At 42.4% G+C, this 26,026-nt stretch overlaps 3 protein-coding genes across 8 annotated transcripts; 1 reads left to right on the plus strand and 2 right to left on the minus strand.

Annotated features, from left to right (window-relative positions):
* Positions 1–205: 205 nt before the first annotated feature.
* On the minus strand, positions 206–13,191 carry tdrd7b (tudor domain containing 7 b). 3 transcript variants are annotated; one of them, XM_088406051.1, is made up of 21 exons: positions 13,172–13,191; positions 11,765–12,010; positions 10,822–11,031; positions 10,558–10,702; positions 8,876–9,062; positions 7,844–7,926; positions 7,549–7,751; positions 7,161–7,478; positions 6,680–6,990; positions 6,424–6,613; positions 5,285–5,396; positions 4,994–5,196; positions 4,780–4,914; positions 2,537–2,620; positions 2,327–2,461; positions 2,139–2,249; positions 1,902–2,050; positions 1,616–1,827; positions 1,154–1,337; positions 916–1,076; positions 206–836 (listed from the first exon to the last, which is right to left on the minus strand). In XM_088406051.1, exons 3-21 carry the CDS (start codon positions 11,026–11,028, stop codon positions 619–621), a joined length of 3,348 nt encoding a protein of 1,115 aa, XP_088262177.1. In that variant the 5' UTR covers positions 11,029–11,031; positions 11,765–12,010; positions 13,172–13,191; the 3' UTR covers positions 206–618. The 3 variants fall into 3 exon arrangements, with proteins under 3 accessions (XP_088262177.1, XP_088262344.1, XP_088262266.1); XM_088406218.1 differs by lacking the exons at positions 10,558–10,702; positions 10,822–11,031; positions 11,765–12,010; positions 13,172–13,191 and adding an exon at positions 9,371–9,483; XM_088406140.1 differs by lacking the exons at positions 10,558–10,702; positions 10,822–11,031; positions 11,765–12,010; positions 13,172–13,191 and adding an exon at positions 9,325–9,475.
* On the plus strand, positions 12,467–21,990 carry LOC148428810 (dynactin subunit 1-like). 4 transcript variants are annotated; one of them, XM_088405930.1, is made up of 31 exons: positions 12,467–12,570; positions 13,962–14,027; positions 14,107–14,301; positions 14,380–14,461; positions 14,545–14,576; positions 14,667–14,687; positions 15,759–15,782; positions 15,921–16,004; positions 16,209–16,355; positions 16,769–16,966; positions 17,070–17,274; positions 17,344–17,422; positions 17,711–17,870; positions 17,940–18,044; positions 18,117–18,308; positions 18,375–18,491; positions 18,554–18,706; positions 18,785–18,945; positions 19,079–19,247; positions 19,316–19,384; positions 19,476–19,688; positions 19,761–19,922; positions 20,006–20,137; positions 20,211–20,336; positions 20,399–20,541; positions 20,608–20,768; positions 20,850–20,971; positions 21,046–21,241; positions 21,306–21,379; positions 21,439–21,528; positions 21,595–21,990. In XM_088405930.1, the coding sequence occupies exons 2-31, from the start codon at positions 13,986–13,988 to the stop codon at positions 21,730–21,732; spliced, it is 3,792 nt and encodes a 1,263-aa protein (XP_088262056.1). In that variant the 5' UTR covers positions 12,467–12,570; positions 13,962–13,985; the 3' UTR covers positions 21,733–21,990. The 4 variants fall into 4 exon arrangements, with proteins under 4 accessions (XP_088262056.1, XP_088261811.1, XP_088261887.1 ...); XM_088405685.1 differs by lacking the exon at positions 15,921–16,004; XM_088405761.1 differs by lacking the exons at positions 15,759–15,782; positions 15,921–16,004.
* An 896-nt stretch (positions 21,991–22,886) lies between these two features.
* fam113 (family with sequence similarity 113) lies at positions 22,887–25,773 on the minus strand. The gene is made up of 8 exons (XM_088424544.1): positions 25,554–25,773; positions 25,331–25,412; positions 24,972–25,051; positions 24,662–24,894; positions 23,967–24,117; positions 23,530–23,770; positions 23,229–23,351; positions 22,887–23,143 (listed from the first exon to the last, which is right to left on the minus strand). Exons 1-8 carry the CDS (start codon positions 25,554–25,556, stop codon positions 23,037–23,039), a joined length of 1,020 nt encoding a protein of 339 aa, XP_088280670.1. The 5' UTR covers positions 25,557–25,773; the 3' UTR covers positions 22,887–23,036.
* Positions 25,774–26,026: the final 253 nt, after the last annotated feature.

Consider the following 26,026-nt stretch of genomic DNA (forward strand, 5'->3'; position numbering starts at 1 on the left):
CTGTTTACGTTCGGCTTGAAAGCTTTACTGGCGGAACAGGTGTGATAATTTAAATTTCCTACATTCCTCGAATGCAGCATTGGAGTCTCCGACCCGAGTTTTGACTGACTATGCTTCCTGCTGTTGTTGCTGTAACTGCTTGGTCTATTTGTACACAAGGCATTTCTTGAGCACACGCGGGGTGGAAAATACGTACTTTTTTACATTTAAAATTAATGCATTTTTAATTAAATGCAAGATCAGACCATTGAATAATAAATTAGTTAACAGTGCAGCTCAGAGCTTTGTCCAGTCGACAGCATTTGAAAATAAGTGGAATGTGGCGCTCTCCTTCAAACTGAAATGCATTCATTAACTTCAAATAATGTCTGCATACTACGAGGAAAGGATGCAAATAAATGCCACAACTAAAACACTGTAGCCAAGCAGCGTGTGCCACCGCAATCACGCAAACGCGTCAAGTCACAGTTGTAGTCTCAAATGTGGGCAGCAGAGGGCAATATTGCTCCACTTTGACGTCTGTTTCCATTTTTTTCCCCTCTTCATTTCAATCCCATGCATTTGTAAATGGATAAAGTCTTCAAAGGCTAACTAGCAATGCTAAGATAGTCCTGCATTTTATTCGGCGGGGAGTTCGTCAACAAACTCCGCCATGATGTCATGCACCCAGATGTCGTTATCTTGCTGCGAGGTGTCCACCAGGAAGACGGTCAGCTTCCTGTCCCAGGGGTTCGCAGCTTCCTGCGCCGCCTCCAGCTGTGCCACCAGGGGCTTCTTCTCCACGTGGTTCCTGAAGACGATGGCCGCTTCCTCGGACCACTGCTTCGTTTTCACCCCTGAGGGCCAAAAGTTTAACTGGGTAAAAGAGGAGCACGGCAGGAGGCACGTAAGTCGGATTTTGGCTTCGAGGCTCACCGGCCAGCTGAGCGGTGATTCCCTGGAAGGGCAGTTGTTTGAACTCCTTGTTAAGAGCTCTGAGCTGCGTGCAGCTGACCAGCTCGTGCTTCCCGTAGTCCAACTCGTAAACGGACACCATGCCATTGGTGAGAACCCCCTTCACTAAAACGCGATACCAGCTGCATGGAGGAACCGGCGCACACCTTCAGAGTTAGCGCACTTGCGTTACGTCAGACGAGTGAAGTGCTTCGCTCACTTGTTCTCCACTTTAGCGGCATAGATGTGATTCTTCTGCACGTTCAGAGGTCTTTCGTCACTTTGGTTGTAAAAGAGGATCATCTCTCCCATCAGGACGACCAGTTTGTACATGTCCCTCCAGGGCTGGAGGACAAAGTGGCCTGGATGGCACGCCACTGAGACGTACACGTCCATGTTGTTTCCTGGAAGTGACAAAAAAAAAAAAAAGACTGATTTTTGAGGTTTTCTACTTTTGCAGCCTCTGTTATACATGGTGAGTATCCACTTGTTTCTGTGTGTTATCAATAAGAGAAACCGGAGGCAAGAACACAATCAGAGTCAGAAGAGAGAGAAGAGGCATCTCAGTCTGACCCTTTCTGACTACCACTTGACTCCTCTGGCTTTTTTATTCCTTGCTAAAGTAGGGGGTGGTTTACAACATTAACACTGCATATGCAAAAAAAAAAATTGAAATGATGACCTGCAGGGGGCAGTGTTAGCAGAGGTGGCAGCTGGAAAGTGCAAGAGACTGACTGAGCTCCAGGTGGGCTGCTGATGGTTCCTTTGTTTGCGGACGGAACTCTTTTGAGTTGAGGCTTGGCTGCGACCGAAGTCACTTTCGCACTGCCGTTGGTGACGTCACCGCCGCTTGATGACTTGGTGGATGAAGTGAATGCGGAGATCTTGCTGGGACTGTAAGAGACAGGAATGACTTTAACTGGAGCAAAAAAATGGTAAAGGTTTTTGTGTCAAAGTGTCAAAGTGACCTGTGGCTCGTTAGGTAGACATCAGGTTGTTGTTTGAACAGGTCCGACTGGGCCATCTGGTGGTTGAGACTACAGGCTGTGTCGTGGAAGTTCTTGTCGGTGAAGAGGTGCACGTGAACGCACTGTTTACTTTTGTCCACCTTGGCCACCTTGTGGTGCAGATTTAGTTTGAGAAAAGGGCTTTTATCAACTTTAGGTGGTGAAGCATGAACATTTTAAAAGAAAAACGAACTTCACCTTCATGCTGCAGTTAGTGGTGTTGAGAACTTTCTCCCGAAGCCACTGGACAGTATCTGGAGTCCAGGACCCGACGCTGACAGAAAGATCTGCCAGGTAACACTTGACAGCCTGAGCACAGGTTCATTGATAAAATATTCAATTGATAATTACTCCTAACTTAAAAATATATATTTATATATATCAACCTGTGGTGGGATAGCCATGATATCACGGAGGAACTTTTGTGGAATCTCCCTGAGCTCAAATACTTCAACAGAAGCCTGGACTCCCACGTCCAGGAAAAGGATGTCCAACACTCTGCTGCCATGTAGATTTGTGATCTAAACAGATTTAGAAAAGCCTTGATATCATCCCGTTTCCACTTGTACAACTGGTCTCCAAAAAGTCCATCTTACTTCGACGCGGGACCACTTTCCTTTGTAACGAGCAAGGCATGCTTTGCCGCAGAAGGGCCTGGACACCAAGAACTCTGACGTTACCTGCGAGAGGAGAAATAGAGATTTCACTACACCGGGGCCGCCTCACCCCAAGAGGCAACATACTGTAAACAGATGCTAAGCACTGTAGACGCTAGAGGGCGCCAAAACTAAGAGTTAGAATTTTAAATGAAAACAAACAAGGAGCAATGTGTAGTGATAATAAACACACTATACGTCATCATTGTGGTATGAACTTGAGTATCTGCGTTAGTTGTTGTTTTTAAATTTAATATTCTAGCAGTTGGACTTTAAATGGCATATTATAATAAAAATATTCAATTATTAAGTAAAACAGGTGGAAAAAATGATTTTTTTTATTGTTAATCCAAAAAGTTAAAAACATGACAGCCTTGTGTTGTGGGAAAAAAAGGGAAATATGAAAGCTAAAGCTGTCAGGCGGGCAAGATGAGTGTATTTATACTTACACTTGTTTACAATAACATTTTCTGCTGTTATTTTTGTAAAGTCCTCAATCTAATGTAGTTGCTAATGTACTTAATGCAACTTTTTGCCAGTGCCTATGGCGTAAGGAATGACACTTCTTAATGAACTTTCAAAATACGGGAACTTTAAAAAAAAGTTACTTGATCATTGAATACATTTCTGAAAAAAATTCCTGTGGGCAAATGAATCTCTTTCAAGTGGAGCTGCCCAAATTTACAATATTTTCCATAACTGGGGATGTACCGTTGATCCAGTGTTATGTTTTCCTTTGCAATGCTTCCCCTCACTTAAAGCCATGTTTACCTAAACACTGACGTAAAGATTTAAAGGGGAGCCGTGGCACTGCGGCGCTCGCATCCTAAGTGGCTTGGCCAAGCATCAAATCCAGATTATCAACCTAATCTCAATCTGTTCACTAATTTGAGACGGCAATGACACATTCACAAAAGACTGTCAGTCGCCTCAATGCCATCGCTGGCGATAAAGCAACCACAGGTTGAGGTGGGCATTTAAAGGGGAAGTCCACTTGAATATTTTCATTCGAGTAATATGTTCTAGGTGCACTCACTAGTCTAAAAATGGCATTCTAATAGTTGTGTTTTTAGGAAAGGCATCAAATTATTGGTTCTCAAATGGTGGCAAGTGAATGCACTGTTTGCAATTTTAAGAGCATTTTTAGAGGTATAAGAAAATCTAATGTAATGCCGTGATCGGAACAGTACATTTTTCTTTTCAAATTAAGAGCAAATTGATTGCTATAGTGCGTTTCGGTGACTCCTTTGGAAATCCTATGCCTTTATTGTGTTAAATGTTAGACTGCGTATTGTCATTTGTTATGCAATTTTCCAGACCGGTGAGAAATAATTTAGCTGACATTAGACGATCTATCTTATGGATTGCTAGAGATACCAATACAAGTGTAAGACACGGATGGTGCAGCATTATCACTCTGTCCTAAATTAGTTTTTTCTCTTTGAGTTGATTAGTGGGTACTTGGGCGAAAGTATTTCATGGGGGTACATCATTAAAAAAAAAGATTGAGAACCACTTAATTTATGGTAACACACATCTGTAGCATCTGAATCTTTTTTTTTTTGCCCCAATCCCTTGCGTTTTTTTTTTTTTTATCTCATCTAAGATCTCAGAGTCTTCGTGAGTACAGACAGACCTTTCCGACCTGCTTCCCTCTGTTGGTCATTGTGTTTGTATGGTTCTCGGACAGGTTTGAGCCTTTTAACTCATTCAATCCCAAAGACGTTTTATGGGGGCTTATTGTTGTTTTTAAATAGGGTTGAATTATTTAATTTCGTTTGGGTTATATGTACTAAAGTAATCAATTCCTTTTAAAGCATTCAAGTATTAAAGTAATCAAGCAATCGGTTACTTAAGTATTTAATTACCAACTAAAGTACCTAAAGTAATTAATTACTTTAATGTATGATGTAATTGATTACTTTAGTACTTAAATTTAGATTTGGTTTTTCTCATACACTTCTTTAGCCAAAAACAAAAAAAAACATGAAAAAAAACATAAAAATAAGCATCCAGGATCGAATGTCTGGACACTTAAAAAAATGTATTTGAGAAAATGACTGGGAATTATTCGAATTCCCCAAACGCAACGTTGATCAGAATGTTTAAGCTAGTATACCGAACATTTTACTGTGTGCATCAACTTTACCTTTAACTGTAAAAGTATTATCAATGGTACTAACTTGCGAGTGGAAGTACGTCTCGATGTTGTCCAGGATCTCGTTGAGTTTGGCCAGACCTCTGGAGGGTAGTTGACAATAGATGGTCCCATCAGAACAGACGCTGGTGACGCTCACATTCATGTAAGCGCTGTTAACCTGAGGAATACACAAAACATGAGTCTATTGTGCGCTACTGTATAAATACAGCATATATATATGAAATTTTCCCCTTTACCTGTAATGGACTGGAGAGGCTCTTGTCCTGCAGGGCCTTCATGCAGGCGGCGTTGATGTTGACGTCATCATCCTGCGAGGTGTCGTACAACACCATCAAAGGAGTCTGCCCTCTCTGCAGGATTTCAGCCAATAGGATGCGGCCGCTCGCCATGGTCTCCAATGTCTTCAGTACGGCGGGTTCCTGGCTGAAAGGTTCCAAGCCTGGACACAAAAATTCCAAAATGATTGCTGAGTATTTCAAGCAAAAGGAAGGATTTATTTTCCGTTATTTTCTTTGGTTTCATCTCACCTGCCAGTTTGCCCTTGGTGGCTTGGAAAGGTAGTTTTAAGAACTTCTCGTGCAGCTCAAAAAGTTTAGCTTTGCTCACGACTTCTGAGAAGCCGTGATCCACAAAATGCACCTACAAAGCCACAGGGGCAATTAAAAATTCTGAAGTAATAGCTTTGAAGTCACATTAACTCATTCACTGCCATCGACGGCTATAAACGTCAAAGAGTCATTAGTTGCTGGAATGGCCTTGAATTAAATGTCCTGGAAATCATAAACAAGAGTGTAGTGGGATAACAAATAATCGAAAATTAATCAATTACCAAAATTAATCAATGATTATTATTGGTATTTATGAAATTACAAATAAAATAGCACATATTTCTTAAGTCCTCTACAAAGGCAAGATGATTATAACAGTGTTGAATTTTACTTTAAAAACAATGATCAATATTTTTGATGGTTACTATAGACCAAACCAGCAACCAAATTTCAGAAAAAAAAGTACTCTTGCGTTTTTAATTTTTAAAAATTTCTATTTAACAAAATTTGGAAATTAAAACATTTTTTTCCTCAATTGACAAGTCTCAATGAACAGGTTTATTTATTTATTTATTTATTTTACATATACTGTGTATGGTATAATGGGTTGGAGGCACGACTGCACATTAAACAAAATAAACAGTCCAACAAATCAAATATTATTCAACCTAAATACAAGATTTAGCTATTTTGAATTTGTTAACAGATGTAACGCATTATATTTTTTAAACATTTTATTTTTTGAAACAACAATGAACATTTATGCTGAACTTCTGAAATTATGGAGCAAACCAAGTAACCAAATCAATCTTTTTGTTTTGTTTTTTAGGCCCATTTTTAATACAGGGTTGGAAGTGAATCCACAAAAAACTATCAATATTAATCAAGTACGGTATTTTTCCGACTATAAGGGGCAGTCTTGATGAACAGGTGTATTTTTGGAAATTTCTTTTGACAAGGTATATTGCGTTGTTAGGAGCATTACTGAATTGAATTCAAGATGACAAACTGAATAGCCGACATCTATGACAAATGTAAAGAATATTAAGTGCTCCAAAAATGCAGTATTGAAAAAATCTTCAGTTGCAGTGCTACAAGAGTTCCTGAGATCCTCTCACCTTAACCTTATCTCCCATGAGCTCGCACACCTGAGCTCTGAGAACTTCCTCCTCCTCGGTTCTGACAGCCACGAGCCGGCCCGCCAACAGAGACGGGCATGGCGTCGACTCGTGCTTGTCCGGACTGTAAAATTCCCTCATTTCATCTTCCATACGCTCCTGAGCTTGCGAGTAGCTCTCACCGATGTACCTTTAAACACAAGGAGGACCCCGTTGAGATCTACCAATTAAATCAGCTTCCAAATCCAAACTGCACCTCAGAACGACTTCATTGGTGTTCGTGGCATCCACCACCAGCACAGAGGGGTACTCCTCTTTGGGGATCTGCAGGGGGGGCACCGAGTGATCACATGGACTCGTCCCGGTCTCCAGCTTCACTATCCGCTCCTCCTCACTGGCCGATGAGCTTCTCCTGTTACAGTTCTCGTCTCCTCCTCCTCCGCCGCCGCCGCTGCTGCTCCTCCGGTACATGATGGCTCGCTTAGGGTTGTCCGGCATCGGGTAGTCGATGGTGCAGATGTCGGAGAGGAGGTGGAGGTTATCCAGGACGTGTCCGGGGAGTTTACACTGATCAAATAAAAAGCCCCCCCGAAAAAAGTGAGCGCAAAACAACACGTGAATTAAAAGGTTCATGGCCCTGGGTGACAATCAAAAAATTGTTTAGAAAAAAAATTATGCACACAATAGAATATCTCCATACTGCTCCTATTGACTATCTGCGTAATTCTCCTACTGACTTTGTAAGTATCCTGGAAGAGCTTGGGCAGCGCGTGGGCCCACAGGCCACTGGAATACTTCAGCAGCAGTTCCTCGAGCTTCTGCTTCAGCTCGGGGCTAAGGGTCGCCGGTGAAGAGGGAGGACTGGGGGACGACGAGGACATCGACGGAGAAGGGTGCGAGCCGGCGCGTTTCAGTTGGGGTCTCTGGTGGTCGGAGGGCTGCCGGGCCTTATCTGTCGAGGAGCTGGAAGTTAAAGCAGGGACGGGTTCAGTGGTCTTCTCCTTGGCAGGGTAGAGGAGGAGCTCAGATGGGTTACTGCTACATGTTCTCTCCACCTGGAATAAATGGAACACACCGATGAGACGGCCACTTTACACCATGAGATTATGTTTCCACAGAACATACAGTGCATATGTGTTTCCAGGTCTCCAGATCTTGGATGGCTTCATGTGGCAGATCCTGTTTATAAAGTTCTTTGTAGATCTGAGGCAGCTTGGACACCCAGAAGCCATTGCTGTACTGGGACAGGATATCCTTGATGCAGCTCTGGACCTGTTGGGGGTTGTAGACTTTGCCAGAGTCCAAATTCTCATTGAACTGTGAAGGTGCTGCAAAAACAGGGACAAAACTGATGACTTGTCAATATTAAGATTGATTGCTTTGTATTCAGTAAGATAAAACCAAAGGTGATCAAACTTACGAGTAGATTGTTGGAAGTTTCTGGAAAGATGAGACTGGACCTCCTTTTGAAAGCGCAATGGAAGTGTCATCCTCTTTTCTGGCCTGGAAACAGGACTTTGATTTTAGTTTTAGATAGTGCTGGCTCCATTACATTGTAAAGAGCCCAAACTTAAAGGCCAGTCAGGTCTAAGCAAACAAAATGTGGATTCAGAGATCTTTTTCTTTTGTTTGTTTGTTTTTGTATTCAGGCTGCCGAAGCTAAACCAGATGGTTATGTTAAAAACAGGCATAGATTGCTCTTAACGCAAAGACCAGCTCAATGCCCAACCAACACTGTTCAAATATGAGTGAGTGAAGGGACTGGTGGTGGCGAACCAACAATAAATGTAGAAATAATTAACACATGACAGATCAAAAATGTTGATAAAAACCCTTTTAATCTACAGATACATTGTGACTAATCAAAACTCAAAGTTGTGATTGATCTGATCTATACAAATATCTGTTGGATTGCTCTATTTTTGGATACTAAACCCATATCACTGGAAAGAGCAAATCTGTAGCAACAGGAAACGCAAATAAAAGCAGAGAATCTTAATGCCCTCAGTCATAAAGACATTCATTTTTTTAAATTTCAGTCATTCAATCCAAGCTCCTTATTTAAATATTTTCAAAAATTTCATAGGTCAACCAAAAGAATAGTCTGAAAAAGGCCATTGCTGATTAATCAACAGTACACAGTATTGTTTCTGTTGTGATGAATTTAGTTCTTCGTGTGACAGAACCACATGGACACGCCCGCTGTCTCAATGAAAGATCGAGAGGGCTCCATTAGATGTGCTGATTCACTCTGTATTGGTTCAGATGCTTTAATCTACTAGAGAATAGAAGGGGATTACAATGGTTTACGCCCCCCTGAACTCCGCCAACACACGAGGCCGGGACCTGAACGTCCTATTGTGCTGCTGAGGTCTGTGGTGATGTCAGTTGTTTTGCGAATGAATGGGCAACCGGGCAGGAGCTTATTGCAGAGAGCCACGTGTTTACTTACCTGTTGGGTGCGTGTTGGACTTGGTTGGACATCTTCAGCTGTTGCGTCCCCGTCTTGCCTTCAGTCTGTCCATCCCTCACGTCCCTGGACTGTCTGAAGTCTCCATGCCCGGAGCCTCGGCCACCGCCTCCTCTCCCGCCGCCTCGGCCGCGGTGGCTCGGCTGCCTCAGGGAGGTTTGAGGTTTTGCTGCATAGAGGCACACGTACACACACGCAGTATGCTGAGACGAGGCGGTACTGGAATGGCAACGGAGGACAACGCAAAACTACTTTTAATTATAAGCTCTCGTGTCTACACGTTACACTAAAATGCCTGCCTTCATCATTTTCCTATTGCCGCCTTTGACTCCAACACGATCAATAAACACTGTGCTCTCTCATTTAATCACAGTCATCACCTTTCCCAAACACTTCTAGTGTCACTCAATCATCCGAGCACGCGTACGTACAGTGAATGTTAAATCCTGGAGACGAGCATCGCGTCAGCAAACTCACAGCGCGAGGTGTTACTCTCTGTGAATATCAAAATCGCAGGTGCTGAAGGAGCGTTGAGCGGACGGCTGTCATGAATCAGCTGTTGTTGTCCCGTGGCTAATTCTCAGCCACTCAGGCTCAGTCATTCAAGCTCCCTGGCTCCTTTGCTACCACCTGCCCGAGCCCTAAACCAGCATTGTGCTGCGTCTCTCTCTCTCTCTCTCTTTTTTTTTTACCCCTTAAAGTGCAGTCTCTTTCTCCTACAATAGTCTGCTCCCCACTAGCTTCTCTGACTCCAAGAATATTCTGCAGAATCACACTCTCTAGTGGAGGCACTGCAAACTATAAGACCAAAGGAGTGTTTGTGAGGAGATGTCGCATCAGCCTGTATGTGAGTAGCAACAGTGAGCAAATAGAAATCAATATTTTTAGAATGACAAAGCATATTAATAGTTAAGAGTATAATTACTATTACAACCACACCCACTACCTCATTTTTAGTGACAAGTCTGATGTTTTGCTTCTTCCCTTAAATACTGTTCAGTATTTTATAGAATATAACCTAACTAATATGACCTCCTGAGATCCAGCTGTTGTGGATTTTTTTTAGGCGACATGACAATAAATTGTCTTATTCCGTTTCTTTATATTTGAGGCTTAAAATACACGTCGTAATAGAGCAGTCTCATGGTCTCTAAGAGAGTGTGTAGGGACCAGTAAGAAAGAAGATTCTTATTCATTCAGATGAAAGCCAGCCCTAAATGCAAAGAAATATTTCCCTGCTTGCTTATCTGTCAAGGTAGTCTCATTCTAACAACACAGAGAGTTCTCAAGTAAGTTAAGTGAAAAGGTCTTTGTTCGAACAAAAACGGGTGTTCACTGAACAACAAACTGTAATGCCGAACACTCATTTTCCATTACAAAACCCATTCATTTGTGTCCACTGTTGTGTCCATTGTTGTTCTGTCAAAATTTACTTGCATGCCATCTAAAGACATGAGACATAATTGGAAAAGCCAAAATCAGCACCACAAGACTCAAAGAGCTATTAACGCTCTGAATAGTGACAAAACAAGAAGTCAATGACAATAAACAAATATCCACTACAGTGGACAAAAATGAATAGGCTGGGTCCCAGGAGGATATGAAAAGCTTGGTTTTGTCATTCTAAATGTGTAAAACTAAGCCTCAAAAGACTTTGACGATACCATTAAAGACAAGCAAGGCCGTTGGTTTGACCCTCATCTGGGTGTTCACCAACTGGGGTCGCCCAGTTTTCTTGGAGCCCCGCTGACGAGCCACCACTTTGGCAACGTGCGCCGTCTCTTTGGCCACAGAGGCAAAACACACTGCCTGGAGACATACAAACGCCCATGTTAGTGACTACTTTTATCAGTGAGGATGTGACTGATCTTCAAGGCTCAGTTTACTAAATCTTCTCCGACTGGATTAGACAGCAAACAACCTCGCACCTCTCCAGAGCGGCTGCGCTCCACGCGGACAACGGAGGGCATGCTGGCCAGAAAAGTGTCCAGATGGTTGTGTCCCATCTGTTTATGTGGAATCTGTTCACCGGTCAGCTCCTTGTACTCAGATTGCAGACGGGACAGTGTCAGCCCACCCTTGTTGGCTTGGAGGATGACCCTCAGCATTTTCTTGACCAGCTCGCCGTCTGACATGGTCTGAGTGAACAAGTGCAAAAATATATCAGCAAAAAGGTATCACACGTCAATAAATTTTCTGGATTTTGACTTACAGATACAATGAAAGGGTGACACACGACTTTTTTTTTTTTTTTTTTTAATCTCTGACCCTACAACTGCATGTGGAAACAAATAAACTAGATGCCAAATTAAATGTGAAAGAGCAATTTCGAGCAAACTAATTTGCACGTGTGCTTGTTGCGTACTGCTTCGATCACAGTATTTCAGTGCGGACACGAAATTTGACTTTAAATACATGACGTAACGAGTCACACTTGAGATCCACGCCCTTTATTCGACACGAAACTACTTGGATAAGTTTTCCTGGGTTTTGTTTGCATGTTGCTTGAACGACTTAAATTTGTCGCGAATATTTGTGATCGAACTGTCTTGTTGATTTTAAAAAACGGCAAAATAAAACTGGAGCTTTTTAATGTTATGGAATTTAAAATCTTCCTGCCACGAATGGCAGCGTGGCAAGTTACCTGAGGAGCTGCTTGCAAAACCGGAACATAGCACTACTTTCTTTCAAGATAAATCTCCATCTGAGCCTAATGTTGCATTCAGTTTCAATACACGTAATTTTATTTTGAAAGGTAAAACCGGTTTCTGTCAATAATTTCCCTAGCTTTCCGTTTGCGGCTCGAAAAAGCATAAACAACTGAAAGTACTTTTAACAACGCCAAGTTTCGTAAAAGTCACCGTAATTCACCTTCCAAGTGCTTCCACCTTTGGGTCAACAGTTCCAAGTTTGACAGCTCGGGTCCAGGCGCTGTCGTGACGCACCAAGGGGCTGCGCGGCCGGATCTCTGGATCTCGGTCTGGAGCTGTGGAGCCGGTGTGTGTGGGCTGCCAACGCCGACAAGGGCAGCCTCTCCTCCGCAGCCTGATTGGTCAGTTCAGCCTGGACCTCTGGATCAGGAAAAGTGGACGTGCATTGCGGACGACACACCTACGACTGACAAAAACAATTACCTCATATTTTTGTTTAGGAAAGTACGATTGTTGTCAGTAAAATGCAGTGTTTTGAAAGATCGATGTTCATTTATTTAACCTGCGATGCGTATAAATGTAACAATGAAACAGAAGGAAAGCGACATCATATTTACCATTTGCACTGTCCATCATTAGAACACTTTAAAAAAAATATTGGCATACATGAGTCTACAGCCGCGACTTGCTGCAAGATGACGCTGCTGCAGATAAACCTTTAATCTAGTCAGGACACGGGAAGGAATGAACCACTGCTGATTTAAACAAGAATAGCAATTACCTTAACTAGCATGTACTTGTTATGGACAAAAAAAAATCATGCAGCTGTATTTTACAGGGCTCAGAAACCGAAACTAAATGACAGCGCTTGATTGAAGCTCCATACCAGGAGGTGGCAGTAGTGCGCATTAAACGTACCAGTTAAAAGCCCATAGAAGAAGGAAAGCAGGGACAAGACCAAGGAAAATAAGGAGGAAAAATAGCAACAAGATCTTGACTCAACATTCCAAGGAGAACCATCTAAAGGTTGTATTAAAAAGCTTGAGTGTTAAGAAGCATCATTCGAGAGTGCAAGTGTATCGAGTGCTGTTCTTTCAATTCAACAATATAAAAAAGTCCTGTTACATTAGCGATGATGACATTAGCATAAAAATGCTAGACTGACAGAAGTGGACGGTTTGTTGAATTTGAGCTTCTGATCGCCAGCAGACATGGAAGCTATTGTATTGTGTTAACGGTTAATTAATTTTACACGTATGGAGGTAACCATTTCTTTGCTAAATGACGGGTTAGTAACACTCTTGCACGACTGGATTATCTACTTTAACAATGTAATGTTTTTTTTATTTTTACCCTGTCGACTTAATGGGCAACTGTGCAAGACTATCGCTTTTTAATTTTGTGTAGGAGCTGTTTAAAAATGATCTGACGGGATTCACAAGACAACCCACCAAGAATACGGGTCAGTGGGACCTAACGGGAGTGATGTGGATCTATCAATGGGCTACAATTAGTACCTCTCCCCTTTTCGGCAATTCTATCAAGTAACGTGCGTTGTGAATTGATGCTGTGCTAATATTAAATTCATAGTGTTTTGGTGAGTGGCATCTCCGAGGAGTCACCTAACCTTTTCAGCAGCTGTGTCTATGTTGGCATGGGAAATTTCTCACCCTCCCTTTCTCTGTTCAACTCTGGTGACGTTTAGTGATGCACCACTTGGGCCCCTCCTTGAATTGCAGAAAGGAAAAGAGTTATGAGCGAAAAAAACAACTCCTTAGTTTGACTAGTCTTTCAGATTTTGGATTTCTTGTATTTTATTTAATAATAACTACCATGGCTACGAGGAGACACTCTTATACGCCACAGGTGAGTAACTTGCTGGTAAAACCAGACTACAGATACATAATATCACTCCAGACTAAACTTTAAATTTAATTACTTATTTTGGGGCACTTACCATATTGCAGAAATGCGATTCACCTCGCTGCATCTTGCGTCTTCCCGCTGACGATTGTTCAAGGAGATAATTAAGCGACTTTTATTCAAAGAAGAATTACAGACAAGTTTATAAATAATACCGGACTGCGTCTTTGCTCCTCCTAAAGAAAACTCTTCCATCCAGTTTTCCTCCCTGTGGTAAAAACTTCAGCAGCATGAGTTAAGATGACCTGCTTTGTTTTGAATGGGGGTCTTTGTGTAAGCTGGAGCAAGTAAAAGACAAGATTTTATGGTGCCGATTGTGGTTTGTGACATGTGACTGGGAAATTATGTTGTTCTTAGATCTTTTGACTGAACTTTTTAAAGAACATGTATCCAAATGTTTGAAATAGTATGGAACTGACCACAGTCACTATCAAAAGATACAAAAATGAATATTAACTCAATTTGTGTCTGTTTCCATGTTCACAATCCATCAGCTAACCAGCCCACTGATCAGCAGAATGAGCAGCGGGGGAACAGTGGAAAGTGGGAAACCCCCAAAGGTCATTTTTTAAACTGACAGGAAAATATCAATGTTAAAAACGAAGCTTTTCATCTAAATACCTGCCCCTTCACCCTCAGATTGGTTCTGTAGTGGAAGTGATAGGAAAAGGTCAGCGTGGCACCGTCGCCTTCATCGGAGCAACCCTCTTTGCCCCCGGGAAATGGGTGGGCGTCATCCTCACAGAACCCAAAGGCAAGAATGACGGCACCGTGCAGGGGAAACGCTATTTCACCTGTGAGGAAAACCATGGATTATTCATCAAACAAACTCAGGTTTGTAAGATGACAAAAATTACACAAGTAACAATTCGTTTTCTTTATCTAATTAATGTCACCCTATGCCCCGTGCAGATCCAGGTGGTGGATGACGGCTCCAGTGCAACATCTCCAGACACTCCAGAGTCCGGCGCTTCCAGGATCCCAAGACAGAAGGGTGACCAATTTGTGTATTACATATTCAATCGTAGGATTTTAAGGTATATCAAAAGCATCTTACAAAATACAACGTTTCAACAGATATACCGGAGACTCCCAGAACGACTAAACAGGTATGCAATCGTTTACAGCAAGATTTAGAAGTCCTTCTTTTCGAAATTAAACAAAGCATTATTGTTATTTTTAAATGCATTTTTTTCCAGACACCGTTAAGCGCAAAGAAGGTAGAAATGTTCCTGACAAGTCTAATTGTTTTTGTTTTGCTTCGTGTTAACACCACTCATATCACTAACAACATTCATAAAGGGATACTAAACCTATCCAGCCATTTTCAGCAGTAAAAATCTAGTATTTTTTTTCTCATCTCATTTGCTGCAATTGACGGCTAAAGATAGAAAAGATCAATTGATATGGGCCTGGTAATGAATAAGATAACAACAGCCATTGACAACTATGTAAGTCAAAAATCCATTTTTACTAGACTGGATGTGATACTTGATTTGATAAGAACATTAAAAAATACAGCTTCCCCTTTGCTGAAAATCACATTTGCTTAAGGCTCAGAAAAAGAAAAATAACAGCTCACTTGTTTTCTGTGTTTGGATGTGACGTTCACAAGCTGAGCTGTGATCAGTTGTTACCACAGCACGTGATGTCATTTTCAGGCGTTCAGTCAACAGCAAATTGTATGTGAAACTATTTTAGTGATCAAATTAAAACGATACATTTTTGCGACTTTAGCAGGACAAAACTAATATGTTGTCTATAATGAATGATTCATTATTTTTCATGTACAATTAATACCTTTTAAAAACACATTTTCCACTTGCTGTCAGCCGAAAATCACAGCTTACCTGTTTTACCTGTATGTGTTTGGACATTTGCAAGATGAGCTTTGAGTACATTAAATTACATTTCCAGCAAGTGGAAAAACATGACTTGAAAAGGTGTTGACTATTGAATGATAGCCCTTTTACTGCTGTCTAAATACGTTTAGTTTCCTTTCAATCTCTTCCCTTCAAAAAATGCATTACAATGCACATGTTTGTTTATCCTTTCAGACACAGGACCACATTATTTTTGCATGTGCACGTTTGAATTTTTGTGAAAGCATGCAATATGTGCAAAATTGTGTTAGGCTTTCCTCGCACTTTGACAGTTGCATGGCGACGTGTTGCTATTCTTCTACCTGGAGCTTTTTAAAAACTTAACAGTCAACATACACTCACATGGTTTGCTATTCCTGTGTTGCTAATCTCTCGCGATGCTGGCTGTGCGTTCCTACTCTCCTCCAGTCCTCTACCCGTCGTTCAACCAAGGTGAGATAATGGCGAATGTTTATTTTCACTTAAAGGATTTAGTTCTAATAGCGGAAAGAAAGCAATTTTACACAACAGCCATCAAGGTGCCATCCCGATACATGTAGTAACACCTTCTTTATGATGGTGCTGTGGCAGTGGCGCACGCCAACGCGTCTGGCGTCAGCCAGCTCGCTCCCCTCCCTCTTGGTACGTCCGAGTCGCTCCAGACTGCCACTCACGGTATGCTCCGCCACATCACGTAGCACGGGAAGTGGTGAAGCATGTGCTCCGTGAACACAAGTGCAGTTTTGGCTCAGTGATGGGATTCACTCGATGAATTTAACAAAGAGCACGAGTGGGGTGAAATTTTTGGTCTAGTTAAATACGATTAAAATGCGCTGATCTGTCCTCTACAAACCTTTTTATTTTTGTTTTTTTTGTCAGGCGTCTCGTGAGAATCTGTCGGCTGGCGATGTCAGTGAAGTGGCCCTAACCCCGCAACAGGGTGTGCTTGGTACTCCGATTACTCCTCAGCTAGGTGGGACGCTGACAGAGGTAGCCCCAACTTCTGCTCCAGTTACTCCTAGCAAGGTGGGTCACTAATACGAGATTTAGGATGATGCTGCTGAAGATTAGATCAAAATGGCATGTCATTCAAACATACTACTATGAAATCCTCAAAATGTATTCGAGGATTACACAGGCAAAACTTAATGTAGGATTAGCATGACACAGAGATGGGTGAAAAGTAAGTTTATAATTAGTTCATCTGGTTTTAAAATTAATTTGCTATTTTCCAAAGTAATCTCAGTTTAGTAATCGAGACTTATCTATATAAACTGTGTTGTATAAGTAGAAATAATCGTGCCTCTTAAAATTCTAATTAATAAGTAATTCTGTAATATTTCTGGGACAACAGAATTTGAATTTAAAACAAACAAGCGTAAACCTTTGGAAATAAGACTAGGTCCAACCGCATCCACCCACCTGTTCGCTACTCCTAGGAGGAAGAATCCCTACGTGCGCAGGTCAAGGACCTGGAGGAGAAGCTGGAGACATTGAAAGGAAAGCGCCTGGAGGACAAGGCCAAGCTGAAGGAGCTGGAGAAGCACAAGATCCAACTGGAGCAGCTCCATGAGTGGAAGACCAAAATGCAGGAGCAGCAGGCCGAGCTGCAGAAAAACCTCAAAGAAGCCAAGAAGGTAGCATCAGTTATTTACAAATATCAGTTTCCTTCCATGCATAAAGTTGAAAAATGCAGATTTCCAAACCTGAGAGGCTCACCAAATGCTGTTGTTCCTCCAGGAAGCTCGTGAGGCTCAGGAGGCAAAGGACCGCTACATGGAGGAAATGTCTGACACCGCAGACGCCATCGAAATGGCCACTCTGGATAAGGAGATGGCTGAAGAACGAGCAGAGTCGCTGCAGGTAGAGGTGGAAACGCTAAAGGAAAAAGTGGAGGAGCTTTCCATGGACCTGGAGATCCTGAGGCATGACATTTCAGAGAAAGGTCTGTCATCTCACAAATGTCTCATCGTAAACTGAGGTGGAGGTAACGCGGTCTTTGTCTCTCCTGCAGGCTCAGATGGTGCTGCCTCCACTTACCATGTTAAACAGATAGAGGAGCAGAACAGCAAACTGAAGGAGGCCTTGGTCAGGTGAGTAGTTACTTTAGTGTACGGACTATAAGTCGATCCAATAAAACAGAAAAAAATAACATTTCAGAAACTCACATTGTTCAAATATCGCCTTTTGTTATTTAACTGTTGTGCAGTATTTTGTCCAATCTTTTGAAAAAAAAAAGGACGTCATGTAAAAGGAGGAAAAAAATTAAATAAAATCGCACTTGTCTAAGTCCGACAAAATAAACTGCATTTTATATTTTGAAAAAAACAGTACTTAATTTCAAAAGAAAAGTTCTTGTAAATGCCTTACTTTTCCCCCAGGATGAGAGACCTGTCTGCCTCAGAGAAACAGGAGCATGTGAAGCTGCAGAAGCAGATGGAGAAGAAGAATGCCGAGATGGAGACCCTGAGGACTCAGAAGGAAAAACTACAAGAGGAGGTCAACCAAGCAGAAGCCACGATCGATGAACTGAAAGAGCAGGTGAAGCCCGCACAGAGATTACGTAACGTGAACGCTTTCCGTGTCTTGAGTGTCCTTGTCGTATACCAGGTGGACGCCGCCTTGGGATCAGAGGAGATGGTCGAGACTCTGACTGAGAGGAACCTTGACTTAGAGGAGAAAGTCCGAGAGCTGAGAGAAACCGTTACCGATTTGGTCAGTCCAGCTTTACGGCTATCATTCACATCCGCTGTGGTTCGGTGAAAAGTGATCGTTTTGCTTCAATAGGAGGCGATCAACGAAATGAATGACGAGCTCCAGGAGAACGCCAGGGAGACGGAAATGGAGCTGAGGGAGCAGCTGGACATGAGTGGAGCCAAGGTCCGAGAGGCAGACAAGAGAGTGGAGGCCGCCCAGGAGATGGTGGCAGATTACCAGCAGACCATCAACAAATACAGAGAGCTTACCAACAGACTGCAGGTGGGTGCGCATACTGTGCAGATGCTGTATCAGAAGCCTCCATCTTAATTTCATTTTGTACACCAGGAAGCCAATAACGAGCTAATGGCCCAGCAGAATGAAAGTAGCGAGCAAGTGCATCAACCTCCCGCAGAGCTGTTTGACTTCAAGATCAAGTTCGCAGAGACAAAGGCGTACGCCAAGGTAGGTGAAGGATAACGCTTCCTCGAAGTTGGTCGCGCTGAAGAATTGCGTGCATTTCGCAGGCCATCGAGATGGAGCTGAGGAAAATGGAAGTGGCGCAGCTAAACCGGGAGGTGTCCCTGCTCACCTCCTTCATGCCGGACTCCTTCCTTCGTCACGGCGGAGACCACGACTGCATACTGGTCCTCCTGCTCATCCCCAGGATCATTTGCAAGGTGTGAAAGACCGATCACACGGAGACACTTTTGCTGTGTCCATCCTGTTCCCGGAGTAAAGGCTCTTTCCCTTCACAGGCTGAGCTCATCAGCAAACACGCACAGGAGAAGTTTGACTTAAACGGGAACCTGGCCCAAGGCACGGCGCTTAAAGGGCCTCCAGGAGAACAACGCAGCTTTGCTTCTGGACTCGTGTACTCCCTTAGCTTGCTGCAGGCCACCTTGCATAAATATGAACAGTAAGCCACATCGCAAATTTCGGCATCTACAGAAACCAGTCATTTACTAACATGGATGCATATCGACGTCAAAGATCTATTTTGAACAGTTGGCAGTGAATATGTTAAACAAGTCTATACTGTCTGCTTCCAGGGCTTTGAATATGTGCTCAGTGGAGGTTTTCAAGCGCATGGGGACGCTTTACTCGGAAATGAGCTTTCATGAGCGCTCTTTGGATTACTTCATCGACCTTCTGCACAAAGATCAGTTGGATGAGACTGTTCAGGTGGAACCGCTGACCAAGGCCATCAAGTATTACCAGGTAACAGAACTTTTATTCTATTCCTCAATAATATAACCTTGCTAAGTTTGTTTTGCTCTACTCTCTAGCAACTGTACAGCGTTCATCTGGCAGACCACGTTGAGGACTGTACTATTCAGCTGGCTGACCACATTAAGGTACGTTCATTTAAATGACTAGAGATCCTCAAAGAGATTTCACAAGGGGTTTTCAAAGGTATGCCAAGCTAACTCACCATCTGACCCTCAGTTTACCCAGAGTGCTCTGGACTGTATGGGAGTGGAGGTAGCACGTTTGCGTGCGTTCCTGGCGACGGGTCAGGAAAACTCCGCGTTGGCTGCTCTCCTGAAGGACCTGGACACATCCTGCTCAGACATCAAGCAGTTTTGTAAGAAGATCCGACGTCGAATGCCTGGAACAGATGCCGTCGGGGCCCCAGCTGCTCTCAATTTTGGATCGCAAGTAAGAACGGTGAACTAAAAACAGGGCTTCATTCACATAAATAATTAAGCAGGAGCTTGGCGTTTTGTCCAGGTGTCCGAGGCGCTGACCGAGTGCAGACGGCAACTGACTCGTGTGGTGGCAGTGCTCCAGGAGGTGGCAGCAGCCGGCGCTCAGATGGTGGCACCGCTGACTGAGCAAGAAGGACTGAATGCTCTCAAACTGGAAGACACAGCATGCCAGGCTGTGGAACAGGTAGAGAGAATCACATGAAATGTTCAATTTGCATCCGATGAAATCAAATAGTGGGTTGAAGGGGTGCTTTGTTACTCACACAGGTGTATGGCGCTCATGGTCTTAACGGCACAGAGTGCCTGAGACAATCTTGCAGCGCTATTGTTGCCACGATGAACAAGATGGCCACCGCCATGCAGGAAGGAGAATATGATGCGGACAAGCCACAGGCAAAGGTACTTGTGTGTCCACTCGTGTCTCATAATTCAGGATAGTGTTGTCAATGTTGCACTGTGATTTTAAATTCAGAGTCCTCCAGTGGAATTGAGAGCAGCAACGGTTCGAGCTGAGATGACTGATGCTGAAGGCCTTGGGGTGAAATTGGAGGACAGAGAAGCGGCCATCAAGGAGCTCAAGAAGTCTCTCAAAATCAAGGTGAGGACATGTTGAAAGGGCACATTTTGTGCAGAAGTTCAAAAACTTTTTCTCTCTTGCAGGGAGAAGAGTTGAGCGAAGCCAATGTCCGGCTGAGCTTACTGGAGAAGAAACTGGACACATCCACCAAGGACGCGGATGAACGCGTGGAGAAGATCCAGACCAAACTGGACAAGAATCTCGACTTGCTGAAGAAGAAAGAAAAGTGAGAGGATCGTGTCTCATTTTCTTGCAAGCTCATCATCTCACTCACTCTCCTTTCACAACACAGGGAATTTGAAGAGACCATGGATACTCTGCAAGCTGACATTGACCAACTGGAAGCGGAGAAAGCCGAACTGAAACAGCGCATCAATAACCAATCCAAGATGACCATTGAGGGCTTGCGTGGTGTGCCTGCTTCGGGAATGGCTCTCCAAGGATCAGCAGGAGGTACTCCTGAAAATATCTAAAATGAAGGCTGGATGAGTTCCTCCTTTTAGAATCATGATTTTTTTTCCCCCCTCCCTTTAGTCGGTATGTCGCAATCACTGGCTGGACCAATGCAAGTGGTGGACTCGCCTCTCCTCCAGCAGCAGCTTGAAGCTCAGAGACTGGGCATCAAACACCTCAAGACGGAAAACATTAGACTCAAGGTGCCCTATTAAAATTGAGATAAGTCTTAAACTTGTCTCGCATTGGTTTGACCGGAATTGTGTTTGACATTCAGGCAGAGAAGATGAATGCCCAGCTAGCTTCCCTGCCTCCACTGTGCCCAGCCAAATTGCCCCAGGTGTCCAAGGAGAGCTCCATGCCACCAGAGGGACTTAACATGGGCATCTACCGTCGGACAGACCAGCTGCTGGCAACGCTTCTTAAGCTTAGTGCCGAAGTCAAAGTGGTGGACATCACTGGCAAGACATCAGGTATGTGGACGCATTTGATTCTAAATTCCTTCATATCACCAACTTTGACATCATCTCCCTCTAGTCAGCGCCAGCGCCCAGCTGCTGGAGCAGACGGCCCGACTTCACAACCTCAGCAACGCTCTAGGCAAACTCAAGGTATAAACATTTGGATGAGGCTCACTTGATTGTACATCTGAATATTACTTTTATTCTAGGGTGAAGTAGCTGAACATGTCGTGTCCCATCAACCTGGAGCAAAAGCCGCTTCCGACTTCGCAACCTTCCCAGTCTCCTCTTTTGTCAAGGTGAGAACAATAACTATACACACACGCTAGCACAAACCGGTAAATCATCACTTTCTCTAATTTTAGGCGAAAGAGGAGAAGAAGGGCGGGACTGTGTTTGTGGGCCGTGTCGCCATTCCTTGCACACGCGGACAAGAGCAAGTCCACCGTCTGGTTCTATCGCAGCAGCAACTGCAACAAGTGCACCGCCTCCTCATGGTCTGAGGAAGCTGACTGCTGCTTTATATTCCTCCTTCTACTTTCCACTAATTTTTATAAACGTTAAGACATGATGAGCACTAATGACATTGAAGAAGATGTAATCGTTTGGGAAAAGCCCCAAATGATTGCTCGTCAACATTTTTCACTCTTTCACTTTACAGGGGATATTTGATCAGTAACATTTATACTGTACTTGCACCAAATACACTCCCCACATTCTATGTACAATTTCTCTAATAAAAAAACCACTTGTTCAATGAACCTCTTAATATTTTTTTTTTTTTTTGGGCCCATGATGCACACCTCTGATGAGGCCTAAATAGGAAGCAAGCACATTATTCATTACATTACTGTTTGTATAATGTATAGTATTCAGTTGGTTCACTTGGTAGTATTAGTGTTTTATTAAAGTTCCTGCAACACTTAAAGCCGTTATTAATCTTGCCGTAGATTCCATTTCAAAATTAAGAAGGATTTTTTTTTTAATCATTCATTTGATTCGCACCATCATTTGTGTTGGAAATTAGCAAAATTCCTATGTGTTTAATTTAGTCATTCTTATTGGTGCCATTGGGTCAAAAAACATGTACTGTCAATTTTCTTTTCAGGTTTTTCATTTACCAAATACTGTAGTGACTTTTAGGGTTTCAGCCTGACACGCTATGTAGAAAGGATTAAATAGGATGTAAGAGTTAAGATGGAGGATTTTTTTCCCCCCCACTGACCTCACAGGTACTCTTGGGGGTACCAAGTAGATCAAATGAATGAGTGGATCTCAATATTTAGTATTTTATACATGATTACGAAAGGATTTCAAGATCAAATTAAAAATCCTGAAAATGTATTTAAAGTCTTAATTTAAAAATAAATCATGTACAAAGTGTTCAATCATTTATACTGACTTAATCTGTTTTAAACTTTTGTTCATAGCTTGTGCAACAAAAAAATAGCTACTCTGTCAGTAACTATTGTAAACACTTCATGCAAATCATCTAAATTAATTTGATTTATTGAGCAACCTTATATACAACCTGTATATATTGTTTTTTTTTGTTGGTGGTCGTGGTGACACTGCTCTCAGACACTATGCATAAAACAAACCATAACAATTGCTGAAATGCTAACTTTAATAAGAATTATGCATTTAAAAAGGTAATGAACACTAAACATATTAAACGTACACTAAAAATTCAAAATAAGCGTAGAACGGGAAAACAGACAACGTTTCCCGCTCAGCAGAGAAACACTTTCTTGCACAGCAGCATTTGAACACGATAAGAAAAAAAAAATGTCCACCTTGTTGGAGTCTAGTAACGCTGATAGGGCCTGTGGTGAGTATACGGCATGTACTGAGTATACGGCATGTACTGGTACCTGGCGTACCTTGGTTTCATCACATATGGCCCGCAGTAATCTGCAACATGTACAACATGAACTGTTGAGTGGACACTTTAGCACATCGATGTAGCAGGTAGTGAGTTTGTCATTAACACGCGTACCATTTGGAAGTGAGTCACGCCGAAAGTAAGGTGTGCGGTAAGCAGCCTCCTGGTGCCAGTCTCTACGGTCAGTAAAGCCACCGTGGGGAGGATGAGATGACCAACTGATTCTTTGAGTCCTCACTGAGAGCAAACATGAATTTTAGAAATAGCACTAAGAAACTGCTGATTTGACTTCAACAAGTAGTATTTTAACATTAGCAACAGAAAAAGTCAGATAAAAAAGAAATAAATAAATACAAGCCATTTGAGTCAATATGGATAAAACCATCCCGCATTTGCAATGTGCCTTCATCATTACCGGCAGAAGTAATTGGAAGCTCCACCCCCCAGGCCTCTGCGGCGTGCTGCGACAGCAGGGTGCTGATGCGGCGATGGGCCAGGGCATTCCAGTGAATGCCGTCGCCGGTGCGATGCTGAAGGGATAAACGGAAGTGGAAGTGGAGGTCCAGCACATCCACCTTGTAGGATTCAGCCAGTACTCCGCTGTAGAAGTTGGCTTCGATCACGTCGTGACGTAGGTGAGATGCCTTGTGCGAGATCTGCAGAACCAGTACTCAATTAAAAACAAAAATCACACACACAAAAAAAAAAAAATGGCAGAATTTGCTTCAACTAGCAAATCAATCTGGCAGCCCAGTCCGTCCTTGGCCACAAAGTTTTGCAAGTTTTCCAGGAAAAACCCTGACAATGTTTAGGGTTTTACTCCTATGAATGCACACGACAATAATACTGCACCTCAGGAACCAGGAAGCCTCCTTTGATACGCTCTCCCAGGGGCATGGTGAGATTCCATATAACCACGCTTTCTTCTGGAAGGATCCAAAGCAGTTCTTCAAAGAACTTCTGGAGGTTGTCCTTGTACCCTTCTACCCATTTTAAATTGTACCTACAAGGAGGTTTGGATAAACCAAGTAGCAGCATGGCTGAGATATTTAAGTGTTAGTTAGTGCAGTATTTTGACAATTTTTTGGTCATTTTCTTCCACATCATGTAGCAAAGGGATGGCATACCACTGGCAATGTGATAATTAAGTGATCTTGCCATTTTCAATTTTGGCATGTTGTCACCATCTGGGTGAAATTTAAACTCTCTATTATGTCTTCTGTTTTTTCCTCTGATGTAGTAAAAGCATCAAAGATCAAAGTATTGGACAAAATACTGCACAAGGTCAAAGGGGAAGTCAAATCCATTTTCTTCACAACAGAATTATGTTCTATATAGCCCTATTAATCTAACAATGATATTTTGGCTGATATTGTGTATTTAGATCATGAATTGAAATATGGCAACAAAATCAGGGAGATGGGATGGAATATAGATGGGATTTGAATCTGTATGCAGTGTTTGGACTCATGTGAGCACAAAGAACACATTATTTTAAGACAATTGTTGACTCAACTTCCCCTTTAGAAATAAGCCCCAGAACTTACCTTGAAATGTCCCAAAGACAGGAGTTGACGATGACCAAATCCGGTTTCAATCCCTGGCGGAAGTCCTCCAAGATGCTCTTCATGTAGTCGGAGTAGATGCGGGTCAAAAAGTAGAAACGGACCAGGTGGTGGTTGGACTGATACTGCCGGACCTCTCGATATTCCGTCCCATTGTTCATTTGGCTCAGGCAACCTCCTTCCACCAGACAATCATTCTCAAAGCTCATCTCACCCTGCAAAAAGACACATGTGAGAGAGGAACTGGAAAAGTAATAAACATACTCATCAGAAATCGCTCAAGATCACTTGCCCTTCTTTTAAGTTGTGTCAAGTGGAGGTATTCGTCCTTCTGTAAAAGCTTGACAAGGTCTTTGTATACGGAGCGCTGAACTGGTAAAAGTTATACGCACTAGTCACAAGTTTAGAAACACCTCTAAATTCAAATTCAATTCTCAAACTCAGCATCACATACTCTATCACTTGAGGGGAAAAACAAAACATGAAAAAAAACGTAATTAGACCGTGTTTTCAATCTTTTGACTGGTACGGGACATATTTTTAGGGGCATAAAGTACATATTACTCAAGATTTATAGTTATAATAGTTCATGTTTTTTAAGCATACACATTTCAGGAAAAAAAAAAACAAGATTCGTAAAATTATACTTACTTGAGTCTCCCAACACCACAATGAACTTGTTGTGGAAAAGTTGGCTGATATGCCGGTGGCTCACCAACATCGTTACTTCTTTCTATTTTGTTGAAACAAACGGCATTAGATTGCAAGAGAAAGTCTTTCTTTGTTTTTAAATTTGTATTACAGGCACCAAAAGATTACGAATGCAACACTTATTGTATATTCATGCTATTAGCATCCATGTTAATTTACGTACCATTGTAGAAAAGGATGTCGGGGGATGCTAACTTTAGCTTATGTTCGCTTCGTAGATTTTTGCTATATTATATGATTCGACACGAAATGTTAGTGCCGAATCGCGAGAAAATGGATTACCACCAGTTAAAAACGCAGAATGGCTCGCCAAATCCTGCTGATGTTAAGTTTTCAAAAGTCAAAACTCACAGCAGGTGTGACTGATTGAATTGAGCTGACGATTGAGGCGTTCAGGGGTCGTTGGAAATCACTAGATGTCGTCGCCATTGAAAATGTGTCACTATTTTTTTTCAATTAAATCCATCAATCAATAATCACATCAATAATACAGCAGTTTGATTATAGTATATAATGCAAGATAACTACATCAGGCTTCTTGAAATAATGAAGCTTTGCATCTGGTTCAAAGCTCCATCTTGCTTCATTTGCTCTATGGCGCCATCGAGTGGTTCACAAGCCCAAGAAGTAAACTGT

Source organism: Hippichthys cyanospilos, chromosome 1, assembly GCF_059441005.1.
Source record: "Hippichthys cyanospilos isolate Australia breed blue-spotted pipefish chromosome 1, RoL_Hcya_1.0, whole genome shotgun sequence".
Taxonomy (NCBI): Eukaryota; Metazoa; Chordata; class Actinopteri; order Syngnathiformes; family Syngnathidae; genus Hippichthys; species Hippichthys cyanospilos.